General features: G+C 48.6%; 1 protein-coding gene across 1 annotated transcript; it reads right to left on the bottom strand.

Annotated features, from left to right (window-relative positions):
• Nucleotides 1-9,843: 9,843 nt before the first annotated feature.
• Nucleotides 9,844-17,626, bottom strand: LOC144483441 (EEF1A lysine methyltransferase 3-like). Its single transcript, XM_078202127.1, has 3 exons — nucleotides 17,534-17,626; nucleotides 16,303-16,414; nucleotides 9,844-10,238 (listed from the first exon to the last, which is right to left on the bottom strand). The coding sequence occupies exons 1-3, from the start codon at nucleotides 17,624-17,626 to the stop codon at nucleotides 9,844-9,846; spliced, it is 600 nt and encodes a 199-aa protein (XP_078058253.1).
• Nucleotides 17,627-17,876: the final 250 nt, after the last annotated feature.

Below are 17,876 nucleotides of genomic sequence, written 5' to 3'. Positions count from 1 at the left end.
GGTGTGTCTGTGTGAGAGAGAGATGACAGAGTGAGTGTGGGGGGGCCAGTCCGTGCTGCGCGCCGGGTTGGGTAGGGACACTGGGGATCAGCTTGTTAGTGTGTGTCTGTTTGTGTGTGAGCAAGGAGGAGAGTCTTTCTTTATATCACACCCACACCCCTATACACAGAATCTCTCCCCCTCTCTCACTCACACCCATCATTCTGACTCACACATGGAAGCACTCAACTCTCTATCACACACACACACACTGTTTCTCTCACACATGTACGCTCACACACTGATTCCAATCTCTCTCTCCTCTCTCACACACAGAGATATCAGCTCTACTCTGTCTCTCACACACACACTCTCCTTTCGCACTCTCGCTCACACACATTGCAACTCTTGTCTCTCTCACACACACATTCACAGTTTGTGTGTGTAAGAGGAGAGTGTGGTGTGTGAGAGACAGTATGGAGCGGTGTGTTTGTGTGTGTGAGAGAGGAGTCTGTGTGTGAGCCTGTATGTGTGAGCGAAACAAGATGTGTGTGTGTGTGTGTGTGTGAAAGAATGAAAGAGGAGTGAGTGTGTGTGAGAGAGAGAGAGATAGTGTGGAGTGTATGTATGTGAGAGAGAGAGTGTGTCAATTTTTGGCATGTGTGTGTAAATGTAAGATAGGGAGGGAAGTGTGTGTCTGTGTCTGCGCATGCGTGCATATTTCTGTGAGAGAGAAAGAGGAGGGTGTGTGTGTGAGAGAGCTGGTATGTTTGTGTCTGAGAGAGAGAGAGAGTTGAGGGACTGGAGTCAGTGTGAGAGGGAGTGTACGTGTGAGAAAGAGTGTGCTTGTGAGGTAGAGCATGTGAGAGAGAGAGAGTGTATGTGTGTGTGTGTGAGAGAGAGTGTGTGTGCGTATGACAGAGTGTGTGCGCGCGAGAGAGAGTGTGTGCGAGAGTGTGTGCGTGAGAGTGTGTGCGTGAGAGAGTGTGTGCGTGTGAGAGTGTGTGAGAGAGTGAGTGTGAGTTTGTCGGAGTGTGTGGGAGAGAGTGTGTGTGTGTGACAGTGTGGGCATAAGAGAGTGTGTGCCTGAGAGTGTGCTTGATTGTGTGTGTGAGAGGGAGTGCGTGTGTGAGGGAGAGCGTGTGTGAGGGAGAGCGTGTGTGAGGGCGAGTGTGTGTGACGGTGAGCGTGTGTGTGAGAGTGACGTGTGTGCATGTGACAGAGTGTGTGCATGTCTGACAGTGTATCCATGTGTGTGTGTGTGTGCGAGAGTGTGTGTGTGCGAGAGTGTGTGTGTGCGAGAGAGTGTGTGCGAGAGAGAGTGTGTGCGAGAGAGTGTGTGCGAGAGAGTGTGTGCGAGAGAGTGTGTGCGAGAGTGTGTGTGAGAGAGTGTGTGTGAGAGAGTGTGTGCGAGAGAGTGTGTGCGAGAGAGTGTGTGCGAGAGAGAGTGTGTGCGAGAGAGTGTGTGTGCAAGAGAGAGTGTGTGCGAGAGAGTGTGTGCGAGAGAGAGTGTGTGCTAGAGAGAGTGTGTGCGAGAGTGTGTGCGAGAGAGTGTGTGCGAGAGAGTGTGTGAAAGTGTGAGTGAGAGTGTGAGAGAGAGCGAGAGTGTGCGACAGAGGGTGTGTGCAAGAGACAGTGTGTGCCAGAGAGCATGTGTGCGAGAGCCCGTGTGTGTGAGAGTGTGTGTGAGAGAGTATGTGAACGAGAGAGTGTGTGTGTGTGCGAGAGCACGTGTGTGCGAGAGCACGTGTGTGCGAGAGAGTGTGTGTGTGTGCGAGAGCACGTGTGTGTGAGAGAGTGTGTGTGTGTGCGAGAGCACGTGTGTGCGAGAGAGTGTGTGTGTCGGAGAGATGAGTGCATGAGAGAGTGTTGGAGAGTGTCAGAGAGAATGTGTGTGAGAGAGAATGTGTGTGTGTGGGAGAGCGCGTGTGTGCAAGAGAGAGGAGTGTGTGTGTGAGTGTGTAAGAGAGAGAAGTATGCTTGCGTGTGTATCTCTTTGTATGTGGAAATGTAAGAGTGTGTTTGTGTGTGTTTACATGTGAGGAAGTTGGAGGTGTTTGTGAGTGAGTGATAATGTTTTGGATAACTCTCACTCTGAGGGTTCACATCCACCCTCATTGCCACACACCAACACACACTCACACCCGCTGATATTGGGAGTGAGATGGACAGACACACACTCTCCCCCGAATGGTCATCATTATTTATTACTCATATTTTAACATTATCAATTCATTGCTTCAAAATTGTGTTCATTGCTCAGCAAGATGTTTCTGTTTATATCTGAGCTTTATTTTCGAACACATGTTTAATGTTGTGCCAATCTTTTTATTTCCAATATCTGTTCATCGGCCCGTTGAGTGAGAAAATAACTGAACCTGGCTCTACACAAGAAGGTTGGAGCAGCCGGTAACCACTGGACCAGAGGAGGAGATTGCAGGTCTCTCACCTTCCTTTCTCAGACGGGCTGGAACAGAGATAATGAAGACACAGAAACATACGCTGACCATCCACCAGAGGAGCTTCTAGATCTTGGCTGACTCTTTGCTGACAGAGTTTATGAGAAGGAAGTTGTTGCAGAAACAAGTGATCCGCTGGAAGAGGAGCTCCTGGTTCTTTGTCTCCACTGTCAACGCAGACGCAATCTCTCTGGTCTTGAGGAGTTTGCTCCAATTGCTGAAGGAGTCATGGGAAAGATCAGCGGCCGGATGGCAGCAGTGGCCAGAAGCTGCTCTCCCGCTCCACCAAGGTGTTTGTGCCCCAGGAAAAGGACAAGTGAAGGCAAATGTCCACAACTGGCGGCAAGAGAGCAAGAGCACTGTTGGAGATTGAAGACTCGGGGGACAGTGACCCCCGGGGGGTGGTGGAGGGGGTGGAGGGGAGAGGAGCTGGACACAAACTACAAAATACAGGAGGGAGGGGAGTTACATTCGTATTATCTGTGATTTTCATTTACAATTAGCTTGATTCTGTTGTCTGGTCTGCGCTAGTTTTAAGTTAAATCTGTTCCACATGTGACGTGTTTTATATGTGATTGAGTCTTGTAAATAAAAGGTTAATCCTGCTGCTCAGTAATTGGTGCGAATATTCCTCATTTTACAACCTGTATAACTGTATTTATTCACAATTAAGTGCTGTTAAAGCCAGTTAATAATCGGATTCATGTGTGTTTTCTCGTGAAGTTTTATTAAATCAGTCTATATTTCAACAATTGCCGACCTAAATTCCCAATGGAATTTCACAATTCAATCCCTTTCATTTGAGTTGTTAGATTCACTCAACCTGTGATGTGAGACATGCAACTCCGCCTGGGAGTTCACTCCCTCCCGCTGCAGCTTGACAGACATGTTCATCGATATGGTGGGGAATGCGGAATAGTCTGTATTTTGTCGAGTGTTAGCCGAGGTTCATGACACCAGACGACAATTTCATGGTCACCTTACACAACGTAGGTTCCGGAATAATGACCATGAAATCGCCGTCTCGTGATAAAAGCAAACTATTTGGTCCAATACAAACCTCACCCCCCAGCCTCTCTATCCCCCTCCCCAGCAACTACCTGAAGCTAAATTAATGTCACAACATTACTGCCATCTTTTACCCAAAACTTAGCTTCAGACCGTGTCCCTCTATATTTAACCAGCCCGTCTCTGACATCTCCTCCAGTCACACAACCCTGTGAGATGTCTGCACCGCTCTAATTGTGGCATCATGAGCGTTCCACATGCAACATGACTTGCATCGATAAACTCTCATCTCCAACATTTCAATTGAAATTTCAAAGCTCAATGTCTTTGAAGCCGAATGGTCCAGATTGCCATGGCCTTCAATGTGAACAGGTTGTTTGTGATGTGACTACAGAGGTTGCCTAGGAAACAATGACTGAACACAGGGGGTGAATGTGAGAAGCTGAAGTTTCCACTTGAAGACATTCCCAGTGTCTCTGAGCAGCTGAACTGGGGAAGCCTTTGGGCAGAGACTGTGCTGCTGCTATTGCCCTTCCCGGCCACCAGGCGTCGCTGTAACGCTCCCGGGGGCTGCCTGTGCGCATGTGCGGGGCGGGAATGCTCCCAGAGGTCAGCGCGCGGGACGCCGCCGCATTGATGCCGTCTCCCCTGGCAACCGCAAGATGGCCGCCGCCGCCGCCTCCCTTGGCAAGGGAATATGGCCGGTGGCCGTCTCCCTTGGCAACGCAAAATGGCCGCCGGCGGTGGGGTGTCATTGCGGCGCTTGCGCAGTGAGGTCTGTCTGCAGCCATTGTCCAGGTTGCCCCCAGTGGATGGGGTTGGGATTGTGCAGCAGATGGAGCAACAATCCCAGTTTCAATAGGGGGACAGAAGCTGCAATGCTGCCCCCTGTTGGTCACTTCTCCCAGTCTCAGCATTGCAGAGTGTTTAAACAAGAGTGCATTGTCACAGCAGCACCTTGACCTTCAGTTTCAGTTTATTTATTAGTGTCAGAAGTAGGCTTACATTAACACTGCAATGAAGTTACTGTGAGAATCCCCTAGTCGCCCACACTCCGGCGCCTGTTCGGGTTACACTGAGGGAGAATTTAGCACGGCCAATGCACCCTAACCAGCACGTCTTTCAGACTGTGGGAGGAAACCGGAGCACCCGGAGGAAACCCACGCAGACACGGGGAGGGGACAGCCCGGGGGAAAGCTCCATTCCAACTGTCCCTGGAGTGTCAGATTAACCTGGGTCACTCACGCACCCCCGGCTAAGACTCACCTCCCTCAGACAGTGAGACCCTCCTGTATCACTCACCTTACTGTAGTCAGATACCCTCAGACTCAGCACTGGGCCCTGGGCGTGTTCTTTAAATGCTGCGATCTATCATGGAGGAAAGAGTTGGGAGGATTTTGATTTGATTTATTATTGTCGCGTGTATTGGGATACAGTGAAAAGTATTGTTTCTTGTATGCTGTACAGACAAAACATACCGTTCATAGAGTACATCGGGGAGGAGTAAAAGAGAGGGTGCAGAATGTAGTGTTGCAGTCATAGGTAGGGTGTAGAGAAAGATAAATCTAATATGTAGCAGGTCCATTCAAAAGTCTGAGGGCAGCAGGGAAGTTCTTGAGTCGGTCGGTACGTGATCTCAGACTTTGTATCTTTTTCCTGACGGAAGAAGGTGGAAGAGAGAATGTGTGCATGAGGTCCTTAATTATGCCGGCTGCTTTTCTAAGGCCGCGGGAAGTGTAGACAGAGTCAATGAATGGGAGGCTCGTCTGCGTGATGGACGGGGCTACATTCACGACCTTTTGTAATTTCTTGCAGTCTTGGACAGAGCAGAAACCAGACCAAGCCGTGACACAGAAAGGATGCTTTCTATGGTGCATCTGTAGAAGTTGGTGAGAGTCGTAGCTGACATGCCCAATTTCCTTAGCCTCCTGAGAAAGTAGACTTGTTGGTGGGCTTTCTCAATTATAGTGTCGGCATGGGGGGACCAGGACAGGTTGTTGGTGATCTGGACACCTAGAAACTTGAAGTTGAGACCCAAATGACAAGTTGTCATAGTGTCATAGCTGTTTACAGCATGGAAACAAGCCCTTTGGCCCAACTTGTCATGCTGCCCTTTTTCTTTTAACCCCTAAGCTAGTCCCAATTCCCCACATTTGGCCCATATCCCTCTACATCTATCTTACCCATGTAACTGTCTAAATGTTTTTTAAAAGGTAAAATTGTGCCCCTCTCTACTACTACCTCTGGCAGCTTGTTCCAGACACTCATCACTCTCTGTGTGAAAAGATTGCCCCTCTGGACACTTTTGTATCTCTCCCCTCTCACCTTAAACCCATGCCCTCTAGTTTTAGACTCCCCTTTGGGAAAAGATATTGACTATCTATTGTGTGTCAACCAAAGAATAGCCACAGAATGAAGGAGGCCATTCAGCCCATTCAGCTGGTGTCGACTCTCTGCTAGAGCAATCGAGCCAGTCCCACTGCTCCACCTTGTCCCTGGAGCCCTGCAAATCTTTTCCCATCAGCTTCCCATCCCATTTCCTCCGGAAAGACAGCGAGGAACAGAGAGGAAAGAGGGACTTGGGGAATGGAAGGTTTCATCTGATGTTCTTTTTGGCAGATGCTCTGTGGCGGATAAAGCTGGCAGCTTCCTCCAGAAAGCAGCACAGAGTGAATGGAAGGGGCAGAATGTGAGTGAGATGAGACACGAGAGAGAGAGAGAGGGGTGAAAGCTTTCTGTTTGTCAGCAAAAAGCACAATGGTGGCCCTGTGTCCTTCAGGGAGCGGCCCAGGCCCAGGTCCATCGACGACGCAAAGATCATCGCCAGAGGCTCTGCAATCTCTTCCCTTGCCTCCCACAGTAACCTGGGGTACTTCCCATCCGGACCCGGTGACTTATCTATCTTGATACTATTCAAAGTTTCCAACACATCCTCTTTCTTAATGTCCACATACTCAATCTTTTCAGTCCGCCTCAATCCAGGTCTTTTTCCACAGTGAATACCGAGGTAAAATATTCATGAAGCACCTCTGCTATTTCTTCCGGTACAGACTTTCTCACCTTCACCTTTTATATGTCCTAGTCCGTCACATCTCATCCTTTTACTCTTCACATATTTATAGAACGCCTTAGGGTTCTCCTTAATCTTTCCTGCCAAGGCTTTCTCGTGACCCCTTCTGGCTCTCCTAATTTCTTTCTTTAGTCACTTTCTACAAGCCGTATACTCATCTAGATCCCTATCATCGCCTTGCTCTCTGAACCTTTTGTACGCTTTCCTTTTCTTTCTCACTAGATTCAGCGCAGCTTTCGTGCACCACGGTTCCCATAACCTACCAACACCTCCCTGTCTCATCGGAACGTTGTCATGCAGAACTGCAGACAAGCATTCCTTGAAAATCTGCCACCTTACTTCAATACTTTTCGTCGAGAATGCCTCCTTCCAATTTACGCCTCTGATCTCCTGCCTGATGGCTTCATATTTCCCCTTACTCCAGACAAAAACTTTCCTAGCTTGCCTGATCCTATCTCTTTCCAATGCTAGCGTAAAGGAGATAGAGTTATGATCACTATCCCCAAGATGCTCCCCCACTGAGAGATCCGACACCTGTCCAGGCTCATTAGCCAGTACCAGGCTTTAGTTCAGTCGGGCAGCATGGTCGGTGCAGGCTTGGAGGGCCGAAGGGCCTGTTCCTGTGCTGTAAGTTTCTTTGTTCTTTGTATCAGTAAAGGAATTAAGGGTTGTGGTGATAGGGTGAGTAAGTGGAGCTGAGTCCATGAAAAGAACAAAGAACAAGAACAAAGAAAATTACAGCACAGGAACAGGCCCTTTGGCCCTCCAAGCCTGCACCGACCATGCTGCCTGGCTGAACTAAAACCCCCTACCCTTCCAGGGACCATATCCCTCCATTCCCATCCTATTCATGTATTTATCAAAAGATCAGCCATAATCATATTAAATGGCAGAGCAGGCTCGAGGGGACAGATGGCCTACTCTTGCTCCTCGTTCGTTTGTTTTTATGTTCTTTTTTCGATTGGCCATGCTAAATTGACCCTTAGTGTCCAAAGGTGTGCAGGTTAGGTGGATTGGCCATGCTAAATTGACCCTTAGTGTCCAAAGGTGTGCAGGTTAGGTGGATTGGCCATGCTAAATTACCCTTTAGTGTCCAGAGGTGTGTAGGTTGGGTGAATTGGCCATGCTAAATTGACCCTTAGTGTCCAAAGGTGTGCAGGTTAGGTGGATAGGCTATGCTAAATTACCCTTTAGTGTCCAAAGCTACACAGGTTATGTGGATTGGCCATGCTAAATATGTGGGGTTCTGTGGATCAGGCGGAGGGAAGAGCCTCGGTACGATTAGAGAGTCTGTGCAGACTTGATGGGCCAAATGGCCTCCTTCTGCACTGTAGATTCTATGATTTTTATTTTCAATGCAGTGAGAGTTTCTGCCTCTATCACCTATTCGGGCAGTGAATTCCTGCACACCCCACTCTAACACCCTCCTCCCTAACCCCTCCTCCCTAACCCCTCCTCCCTAACCCCTCCTCCCTAACACCCTCCTCCCTAACACCCTCCTCCCTAACACCCTCCTCCCTAACACCCTCCTCCCTAACACCCTCCTCCCTAACACCCTCCTCCCTAACACCCTCCTCCCTAACCCCTCCTCCCTAACACCCTCCTCCCTAACCCCTCCTCCCTAACCCCTCCTGCCTAACACCCTCCTCCCTAACCCCTCCTCCCTAACCCCTCCTCCCCACCATTCTCGGGGTGAAAGCACTTCTAAAAACCTTCTAGCCCAATTATCTTAAATCATTGCTGCCTGATTATTCTGTCTGCAAAGAGCACTAATTACCTTCCTGCTCTATCCATGCCCCTCGCAAATCTTTACACCTCAGTTAAATCTCTCATGGGCCTCCTCTGTTCGAATGAATCACATTGTGCACCTATCCAACCTTCTCTCACAGTTAAAATACTGAATTTCTGGCGCGGAGTTCTGACTGACGCTTCCAGCAAAAGTAATTGTTCTCTTAAATGTTGAAAATCACCTCAAAATGTAGCAAAGATAATGAATCAAAACCAAGACAGTCACCGGTTTATATCTCATCGTATTTTAATTCATTCTTGAGATGTGAGGGTCGTTGGTAAGTCCAGAATTCATTGTCCATCCCTCATTGTTCTTGAGAAGCTGTTGATCAGTTTGTTATTTGAACTACTGCAGTCCCACAATGCTTTGAGATAGGGTCACCCCCACCCCCGCCCCCCCCGCCCTCCCCACCACCCCCCCACCCCCCCACTTCCCCACCCCTCCCCCCCCCACCACCCCTCCCCCCCCCACTTCCCCACCCCTCCCCCCCCACTTCCCCACCCCACTTCCCCACCCCTCCCCCCCCCACTTCCCCACCCCTCCCCCCCCCACTTCCCCACCCCTCCCCCCCCCTCCCCCCCCCACTTCCCCCCCTCCCCCCCCCCTCCCCCCCACTTCCCCACCCCTCCCCACCCCTCCCCCCCCCACTTCCCCACCCCTCCCCCCCCCTCCCCCCCCACTTCCCCCCCCTCCCCCCCCCTCCCCCCCCACTTCCCCACCCCTCCCCACCCCTCCCCCCCCCCACTTCCCCACCCCTCCCCACCCCTCCCCCCCCCCCACTTCCCCACCCCTCCCCCCCCCACTTCCCCACCCCTCCCCCCCCACCCCTCCCCCCCCACTTCCCCACCCCTCCCCCCCCACCCCTCCCCCCCCCACTTCCCCACCCCTCCCCCCCCCACTTCCCCACCCCTCCCCCCCCCCTCCCCCCCCCCTCCCCCCCCCACTTCCCCACCCCTCCCCCCCACTTCCCCACCCCTCCCCCTCAGTATTGAAGAGCTAATTCATTCACGTCTGGTCAACACTGCCGCATCCCGCTTAATTCAAACAAGATTGTGGGCAGAGTTTTACAACTCCTCCCACTGCTGGGATTTTCCGGTCCCGCTGCAGACAATGGAATATTGAACAGCTCACCATATTTTCCAGGCCCGCCCTCCACCGCGACAAGGCCGCACCATTCTGCCCTCTGTTTCTGTAATCATCACACAGGAGAACGCAATAGGAGAGGAATGATCGGACAGGGTAAATCCATCATTTCTGAGTTGCGCTCTGCACGGTTCGAATTGAGCTCGGTGTAAGGTGAATTAAGATGACTGTCAGGTTGCCTCAGCATCCAGTTAGTCTTTTCAGAATACAATGATACCAATAAAGACGGGGACAGTGCATCAGTGTCGGGGTTAAAGTTAGATCCAGGAATAGGGCGAAATAAAAAAATCTCACTCTGTGCACCATTCAACTATCCAACTCTGGGATGTGAAGCCCATCTGGATCTTGTATATTTCATTGATGTGACCTCTGAGATTCTCTGCAGCATTAACCCGTTATGCGACAGGCTCTTTCCTGGTAATTTTGTACAAATTGATTTCTTGTTCTGGGACACTGTGAACAATTGTGGAATCAAAATGAGTTGGAAGAACCTTCTCGTAGAAATCGATGACTCCCATGTGTTTGCGCATCTTCGAGCAGAAGTAAATGGTGGTACTTTGTTTGCTCAGGTAGAGCAGGGTCGTTATCAGCGAGTGGAATTCTGATGGCCTGTAGATGATATCTGAACCAAAGATGAAGTCATAGTCTGTGGGGAACTGTTTGTGGTCTTTGCCCCACAGTAAAGCAGACACTTTTGCACGCTTGATGCCGACCTCGGGGATGTTTTTGCTGACGTTGTACTGTAATTGAATCACAACATTCGGTTGGTCAGTCAAAGTTACATCACCACCTGCCGGAGGAATGTTAGAGAGGAACAACTTATTTCCATTTATTGCTTTTCTGTGACAGTCCTGTAAATGGTAAATGTGGACAGAGAAATCCTGGACAAGGCAGATGAACACGGCGAATGATGCACTTTTGCAGTGATTTGGCACTGAGTACTGGGCAGAGCAATCGATCGCCTTATTCATTGGGCGACATTTATTGACCTGTTTTCAATAACTCTTGATGGAATGTTTTGGAAGAAAGAAAAGGTGATCACATCGTAAGAAGCCTGACACGCCAGGTTAAAGTCCAACTGGTTTATTTGGAATCACGAGTTTTCAGAGCGCTGCTCCTTCCTCAGGTGAGTCACGAGTGTATTCACCCGAGCTAGTCCCACTGACACCAAGGGGCAATTTAGCACGGCCAATCCACCTAACCCGCACAGCTTTCAGACTGTGGGAGGGAACCGGAGCACCCGGAGGAAACCCACGCAGACACGGGGAGAATGTGCAGATTCCACACAGACAGTGACCCGAGCCGGGAATTGAACCCGGGTCCCTGGCGCTGTGAGGCAGCAGTGCTAACCACTGTGTCACCGTGCCAGCATGCCGTGAGTTGGACTGGCTTCTTTAAAAAGCCTGTCACCTGATTGGCAATCTTCATTTTATCACTAAACTGAAATCTTTCTCTTTCCATTCCAACCTGACTTGATTTCATTGGACTGATACGATGCCACTCGATGCTTCTATCCATGGTTGGATCTTGCTGAATTCAACGTCCTGCGTGATTTCGTTTCAAAACATATACTCCTATATAAGCCCCTCCTTCCTACATTCCCATTCTCCTTACATCACTTGCTACTTCCATGTCCTCCTTCCTGCTATAAGGAAATATAAGATTAGGAAGGTACTCAGTGCACCCGCACTTGGATTAATTAAACAACTACAATTTCAGCTATAACTGCCATTGGCTCTTGACAGATTGGTGCTGGTACAGAATAGTTAATGACTAGAACTAATGTCAAAGTTGATTGGCAGGGATGGCTACAAGGTTCTGTGGCTGGATTTTCTGGTACATACTGGGTGTCCTTGATAGGTATGTCCCTGTCAGGCAGGGAGGAAATGGCCGAGTGAGGGAACCATGGTTCACGAAAGAGGTGGAATGTCTTGTGAAAAGGAAGAGGGAAGCTTATGTAGGGATGAGGAAACAAGGTTCAGATGGCTCGATTGAGGGTTACAAGTTAGCAAGGAATGAGCTGAAAAAGGGGCTCAGGAGAGCTAGGAGGGGACATGAGAAGTCCTTGGTGAGTCGGATCAAGGAAAACCCCAAGGCTTTTTACTCTTATGTGAGGAATAAAAGAATGACCAGGGTGAGGTTAGGGCCGGTCAAGGACAGTAGTGGGAACTTGTGTATGGAGTCAGTAGAGATAGGCGAGGTGATGAATGAATACTTTTCTTCAGTGTTCACCAAGGAGAGGGGCCATGTTTTTGAGGAAGAGAAGGTGTTACAGGCTAATAGGCTGGAGGAAATAGATGTTCGGAGGGAGGCAGTTTTGAATAAACTGAAGGTCGATAAGTCCCCTGGGCCTGATGAAATATATCCTAGGATTCTTTGGGAGTCAAGGGATGAGATTGCAGAGCCTTTGGCTTTGATCTTTGGGTCCTCACTGTCCACGGGGATGGTGCCAGAGGACTGGAGAGTGGCGAATTTTGTTCCTCTGTTTAAGAAAGGGAATAGAAATGACCCTGGTAATTCTAGACCGGTTAGTCTTACTTCGGTGGTTGGTAAATTGATGGAAAAGGTCCTTAGGGATGGGATTTACGACCATTTAGAAAGATGCGGATTAATCCAGGATAGTCAGCACGGATTCGTGAAGGGCAAGTCGTGCCTCACAAATTTGATTGAATTTTTTGAGGAGGTATTGTTGATGAAGGTAGGGCAGTTGATGTCACATACATGGATTTTAGTAAGGCGTTTGATAAGGTCCCCCATGGTCGGCTTATGATGAAAGTGAGGAGGTGTGGGATAGAGGGAAAGTTGGCCGATTGGATAGGTAACTGGCTATCTGATCAAAGTAAGAAGTCTCACAACACCAGGTTAAAGTCCAATAGGTTTATTTGGTAGCAAATACCATAAGCTTTCGGAGCACTGCTCCTTCGTTAGATGGAGTGGATATCTGCTCTCAAACAGTGCACAGACACAGAAATCAAGTTACAGAATACTAATTAGAATGCGAATCTCTAAAGCCAGCCAGGTCTTAAAGGTACAGACAATGTGGGTGGAGGGAGCAGAACAGCTAGTGAGATTCTACAAGTCCAGGAGGCAAGCTGTGGGGGTTACAGATAATGTGACATAAAACCAACATCCTGGTTTAGGCCGTCCTCATGTGTGCGGAACTTGGCTATCAGGTTCTGCTCAGCGACTCTGCGCTGTCGTGTGTCGTGAAGGCCGCCTTGGAGAACGCTTACCTGAAGATCCAAGGCTGAATGCCTGTGACCGCTGAAGTGCTCCCCAACAGGAAGAGAACAGTCTTGCCTGGTGATTGTTGAGCGGTGTTCATTCATCCGTTGTCGTAGTGTCTGCATGGTTTCCCCAATGTACCATGCCTCGGGACATCCTTTCCTGCAGCGTATCAGGTAGACAACGTAGGCCGAGTTGCAAGAGTATGTACCGTGTACCTGGTGGATGGTGTTCTCACGTGAGATGATGGTATCCGTGTCGATGATCCGGCACGTCTTGCAGAGGTTGCTGTGGCAGGGTTGTGTGGTGTCGTGGTCACTGTTCTCCTGAAGGCTGGGTAGTTTGCTGCGGACAATGGTCTGTTTGAGGTTGTGCGGTTGTTTGAAGGCAAGAAGTGGGGGTGTGGGGATGGCCTTGGCGAGATGTTAGTCTTCATCAATGACATGTTGAAGGCTCGACACCACTCGACAATCACCAGGCAAGACTGTTCTCTTCCTGTGGGGGAGCACTTCAGCAGTCACGGGCATTCAGCCTTGGATCTTCAGGTAAGCGTTCTCCAAGGCGGCCTTCACGACACACGACAGCGCAGAGTCACTGAGCAGAAACTGATAGCCAAGTTCCGCACACATGAGGACGGCCTAAACCGGGATGTTGGATTTATGTCACATTATCAGTAACCCCCACAGCTTGCCTCCTGGACTTGTAGAATCTCACTGGCTGTTCTGTCTGGAGACAATACACATCTTCACAGCTTCACAGCTCCAGGGTCCCGGGTTCGATTCCCGGCTTGGGTCACTGTCTGTGTGGAGTTTGCACATTCTCCTCGTGTCTGCGTGGGTTTCCTCCGGGTGCTCCGGTTTCCTCCCACAGTCCAAAGATGTGCGGGTTAGGTTGATTGGCCAGTTTAAATATTGCCCCTTAGAATCCTGAGATGCGTAGGTTAGAGGGATTAGCGGGTAAATATGTGGGGGTAGGGCCTGGGTGGGATTGTGGTCGGTGCAGACTCGATGGGCCGAATGGCCTCCTTCTGCACTGTAGGGTTTCTATGATCTTTCTATGATCTCTTTAACCTGTGTTGAATGCTCCCTCCACCCACATTGTCTGTACCTTTAAGACCTGGCTGGCTTTAGAGATTCGCATTCTAATTAGTATTCTGTAACTTGATTTCTGTGTCTGTGCACTGTTTGAGAGCAGATATCCACTCCATCTGACGAAGGAGCAGTGCTCCGAAAGCTTATGGTATTTTGCTAAAGCATCTGCTTTAAGCTGGCTGTGTCGATCTAAAACCTTTTCTCACCGAAAACACCGATTATTCATGTCCTGGGTATTTCTGGTGTTCACTTTTCTGCTACCCCTCTCCATATCCCTCCTCCTCATCGTCTGCCATATTCCTGTAGCCGGCTTGTGCCTGTACGATCTCTCCATCCTGTGGACAGTGTCTGTGCTATCGTCTGTTTTATCACGGATTGACCTATTCGTGGCATAAAAGCTGTGGGTATAGAATGTTTCCCCAAGAATTTTTTAAGGCCTCTAACATTTGATCATATAAAGGTATCTTTGTCTGCAAATTTAACTCCTGTTAAAACCAGGAGCCTATCCAGATTGGTCACTTTAGCACAGTCCAGTAACTTAAATGCCAACAGGGACTGTGGAATTTCCAGCCAGTGTTTTTGTAGCCTTATATATAGTCTGTTAGATTCCATCACATATTCTTCAATAGAAATATCCTCCGATTTCCGAAAAGTATCAAAATCTGACCAGGCTTCACACGCAGTTAATCAGTCATCCTGAGAAATCTTATCCATAAATTATCCAGAGCTTCCTCCGAGTCCAAATGTTCCGACTCCCATTCAGAAAATACTTTGACTAACTTTACTTCTTTGTGGTAAAGAAAGAGCCAAGGCCATTCCTTGCTTTCTTTTACTCAAAGCGGTGACCGCCGTCCACATGAAGACTTTGCTTCTCCATTGGTCATAAGGTTCAGTTTCTGAAAATAATGGTGGATAGTCATATCCTGGCACTTTCACTCTGGGTTCAGCCATTTGTTGTCATCTACTCACTCCGTAGTGGATTAGAATTCTTCTCCCTTTTTTTTCTTTGAAAGAGTTGTAACTTGCAGCCCTTGGAACCAACAACCATCCTCTGCTACCACTGTTTGAGCCTCTAAGGTTGCAGTTTAGTAAAGGAGACGCAAGTTCTGCTTCTTCATAAACTACCTTTATTTCTTTGATCCAACTCCACATCCAATTCTCCATCGACCCCAAGTGCCGCCTGAAGCCCCTTTATATATCACTGGATAATTGACATCAAATTAGGACTTAACAGGAAAGTCTGTTAACCCATTCCTAACATATAATGTGGGAAAATTTGAGGTTGTCCTCTTTGGTGGGAAGAATGCAAGTGAAGAATGTTATTTAAATGGAGAGAGGCTGCAGAATTCTGTAGTACAGAAGGATCTGGGTGTCCTTGCACATGAATCACAAGAAAGTTAGCATGCAGGTACAGCAAGTTATTAGGAAGGCAAATGGAATGTCCATTGCAAGGGAAAAGAGCATAACAGAATGGGTGTGTTGCTCTAAATGTACAAGACATTGGTGGGACCATCCCTAGAGTTCTGTGTACAATGCTGGTCTCCTCACAGAGGGATATATTTACAGCAAAGATTCACTAGGCTTTTTTCTGGGATGAAGGGGTTGTCCTTTGAGGAAAGGTTGAGCAGGTTGGGTCTGCACCCATTGGAATTTTGAAGAAAGAGGAATGAACTTATTAAAACATATGATTCCAAGTGAGCTTGTCTGAGGATGTTTCCCCTCTTGGGTGAATTTAAAACCTCCCATTTAAGACAGATGTAAGGTCTAATCTCTTTCTCTTACAGGGTTATCGATCTTAGGAATTTTCTCGCCCAGAGAGCAGTGGGGCTGGATCATTGAATATATTCAAGGCTGAGTCAGACAGATTTTTGTTCGACAGAGGAGGGTTTAAGAGAACATGGGAGAAAGACAAGAAAGTGGCCTCACTTGGTCAGACATGATCTTGGTAAATGGCTGAGCAGACTCAAGAAGCTGAATCACTCTATTTCTTATGATCTTATACATTCCCTGGATATTTATATTTTTCCCACTTCTCTTGATGTTTATTGCAAGGTGACTGGAATTTAAGAGTGTGGGTATTTTGCTAAAAATGCATGATTGAGGGGCCAAATGGCCAACTCCTGTTTTTAATCCATTTGCTTGTGTTATTGATTAGATTCAAAAGATTCAAGCTCTTTTTAAAATATTACACTGAATGTGCCAGAATTAATTCTTGGCTCAATAGGCAAAGATGTTTTTCTTTAATGTATTGATGTTCAGATTTACAAGAATACCAATTGGAAAGGGAACAACAATTTATACTTCATGAGGGGAGTGTCCCAACCAATCAGCTCTCTCTTCACATGCAGTATTAATTGTTGTTCTCCTACTCTTGCACTTTTGCCGTGATGAGTGCAAGATGAAAAGCTTCGACAACTTGTCTCTTTTTAATTTCAGAAATACTCAGCCCAAGGTCTTGTCATTGTGCATAGTGACCGTACCACATTTTACTCTCCTCACACCTACAGAGTGTTGTCTCTTGACGTTTTCTTCACTTACCCAGCAGGATGGCAAGAATCCCCACCAGCCCAGTTCCTGCCCCCAATTCAATCACCTTCTTCCCAGTAAAATCCATCTGTTCCTGTTCAAAGTAGCGGCAGAGAACTTTGGCCTGAAAGAAAAAGTTGAATTAACATTGGAATTAATTAGTTCACCTGAAACATTTAATGACATTTCTGAAAGTCAGGACCCACTGCAAGAGAGGGTGCTCATCCAGTGTGTAAGATATTGAGGGGTATTGATAGAGTGGATTCTCAGAGGCTTTTACCCAGGGCTGAAATGGTTGTCACGAGAGGCCACAGGTTTAGCGTGCTGGGGAGTGGGTACAGAGGAGATGTTAGGGGTAAGTTTTTCACTCGGAGGGTGGTGGGTGCGTGGAATCGGCTGCCGGTAGTGGTGGTGGAAGCGGATTCGATTGAGTCTTTTAAGAGACTTTTGGACAGGTTCATGGAGGTTAGTAAGATAGAGGGTTATAGATGAGCCTAGAAGGTAAGGAAATTGTTCGGCGCAATTTGTGGGCCAAAGGGCCTGTTTGTGCTGCAGCTTTTCTATGTTCTATGTTCTAAATAGTTTCACAGGGAACAGAAACACAACATTTTAAACACCATACAGCCATCGAAGCATTGTAGATGGAAGGGTATTGTGATGCCTTTAATCAGGCAATTGAGGTTGGCCTGCTTGCGTATGAAGTCCCTGATTGAAACCAAGGACAATGCCCTGGAAAACTAGAACCAACAATGAACCTTTCCTAAATAGAAGGTAGCAATTGTAGGTTATTGATAAATGGATGGTGTTAGCCATTGGTGATGCATCTTTCATATTTATTCTTTGAATATTTGTAATTGTTTTGTAATAACGTATTTGTAATAAACAAAAGGAATCCCTGACTGAAACAGAGTCCTGGCCGGTGAACTGGCAGGAGCTGGAGACCAAGGTCTCCGCTCGCCTGAGTCACTGGACAGGACTGCTCCGAGTGCTGTCCTACAGGGCGCGAGTTCGCGTCATAAACCAGCTGGTCGCCTCCATGTTGTGGTACCGGCTGGTCCCTTTGACCCCTCCCCCTGGCTTTGTCACAAACATCCAGAGAACCTTTGTTCGGTTCTTCTGGGACAACCGACTGCACTGGGTCCCTGCCGAGGTTCTGCATCTCCCGCTTGCGGAGGGCGGTCAGGGTCTCGTATGTTTTCGCACACAGGTAGTGACCTTCCACCTCCAGACGCTGCAGAGATACCTTTACGTCGAGCCTCCTCCACGATGGTGTGCCCTGGCGACGGATTTCTCCCGCCAGTTGCACGGCCTGAATTATGACGTGCAGCTGCTGCATATAAATCTGGGGCACCTTCCGACCTCGCGGGAGTTGCCCGTCTTTTACCAGGACCTCCTCACGGTCTGGAACATGGTCGCCTCGCGACGCAGCGTCAGGAGTAGCGGCTCTCGTGCGAGAGCCACTGCTCAGGAATCCGCACCTCCAGCCGTATAACTTCAGGTGGCTGGCGGAGAGGAGGCTGTGGCCGCCGGGGTGACCAGAATCGGGGACGTGCTGGATGGCGGAGGAGCGGGCTGGATGAGTCCCC

The sequence above is a fragment of the Mustelus asterias genome, unplaced genomic scaffold (genome assembly GCF_964213995.1).
Source record: "Mustelus asterias unplaced genomic scaffold, sMusAst1.hap1.1 HAP1_SCAFFOLD_69, whole genome shotgun sequence".
Classification (NCBI taxonomy): Eukaryota; Metazoa; Chordata; class Chondrichthyes; order Carcharhiniformes; family Triakidae; genus Mustelus; species Mustelus asterias.
Note: the sequence above shows the minus strand (reverse complement) of the source record. Positions and strands in the feature narration are given on the sequence as shown.

Coding starts and splice junctions, on each gene's coding strand:
- LOC144483441 (XM_078202127.1), bottom strand. CDS start 17,626: ATGCAGCAGCTGCACGTCATAATTCAGGCCGTGCAACTGGCGGGAGAA. Junction 16,415..17,533: donor GGAGGAGGCTCGACGTAAAG/GTATCTCTGCAG, acceptor TTTTTCTTTCAG/GCCAAAGTTCTCTGCCGCTA. Junction 10,239..16,302: donor GATTCTTGCCATCCTGCTGG/GTAAGTGAAGAA, acceptor TTCCTCCGGCAG/GTGGTGATGTAACTTTGACT.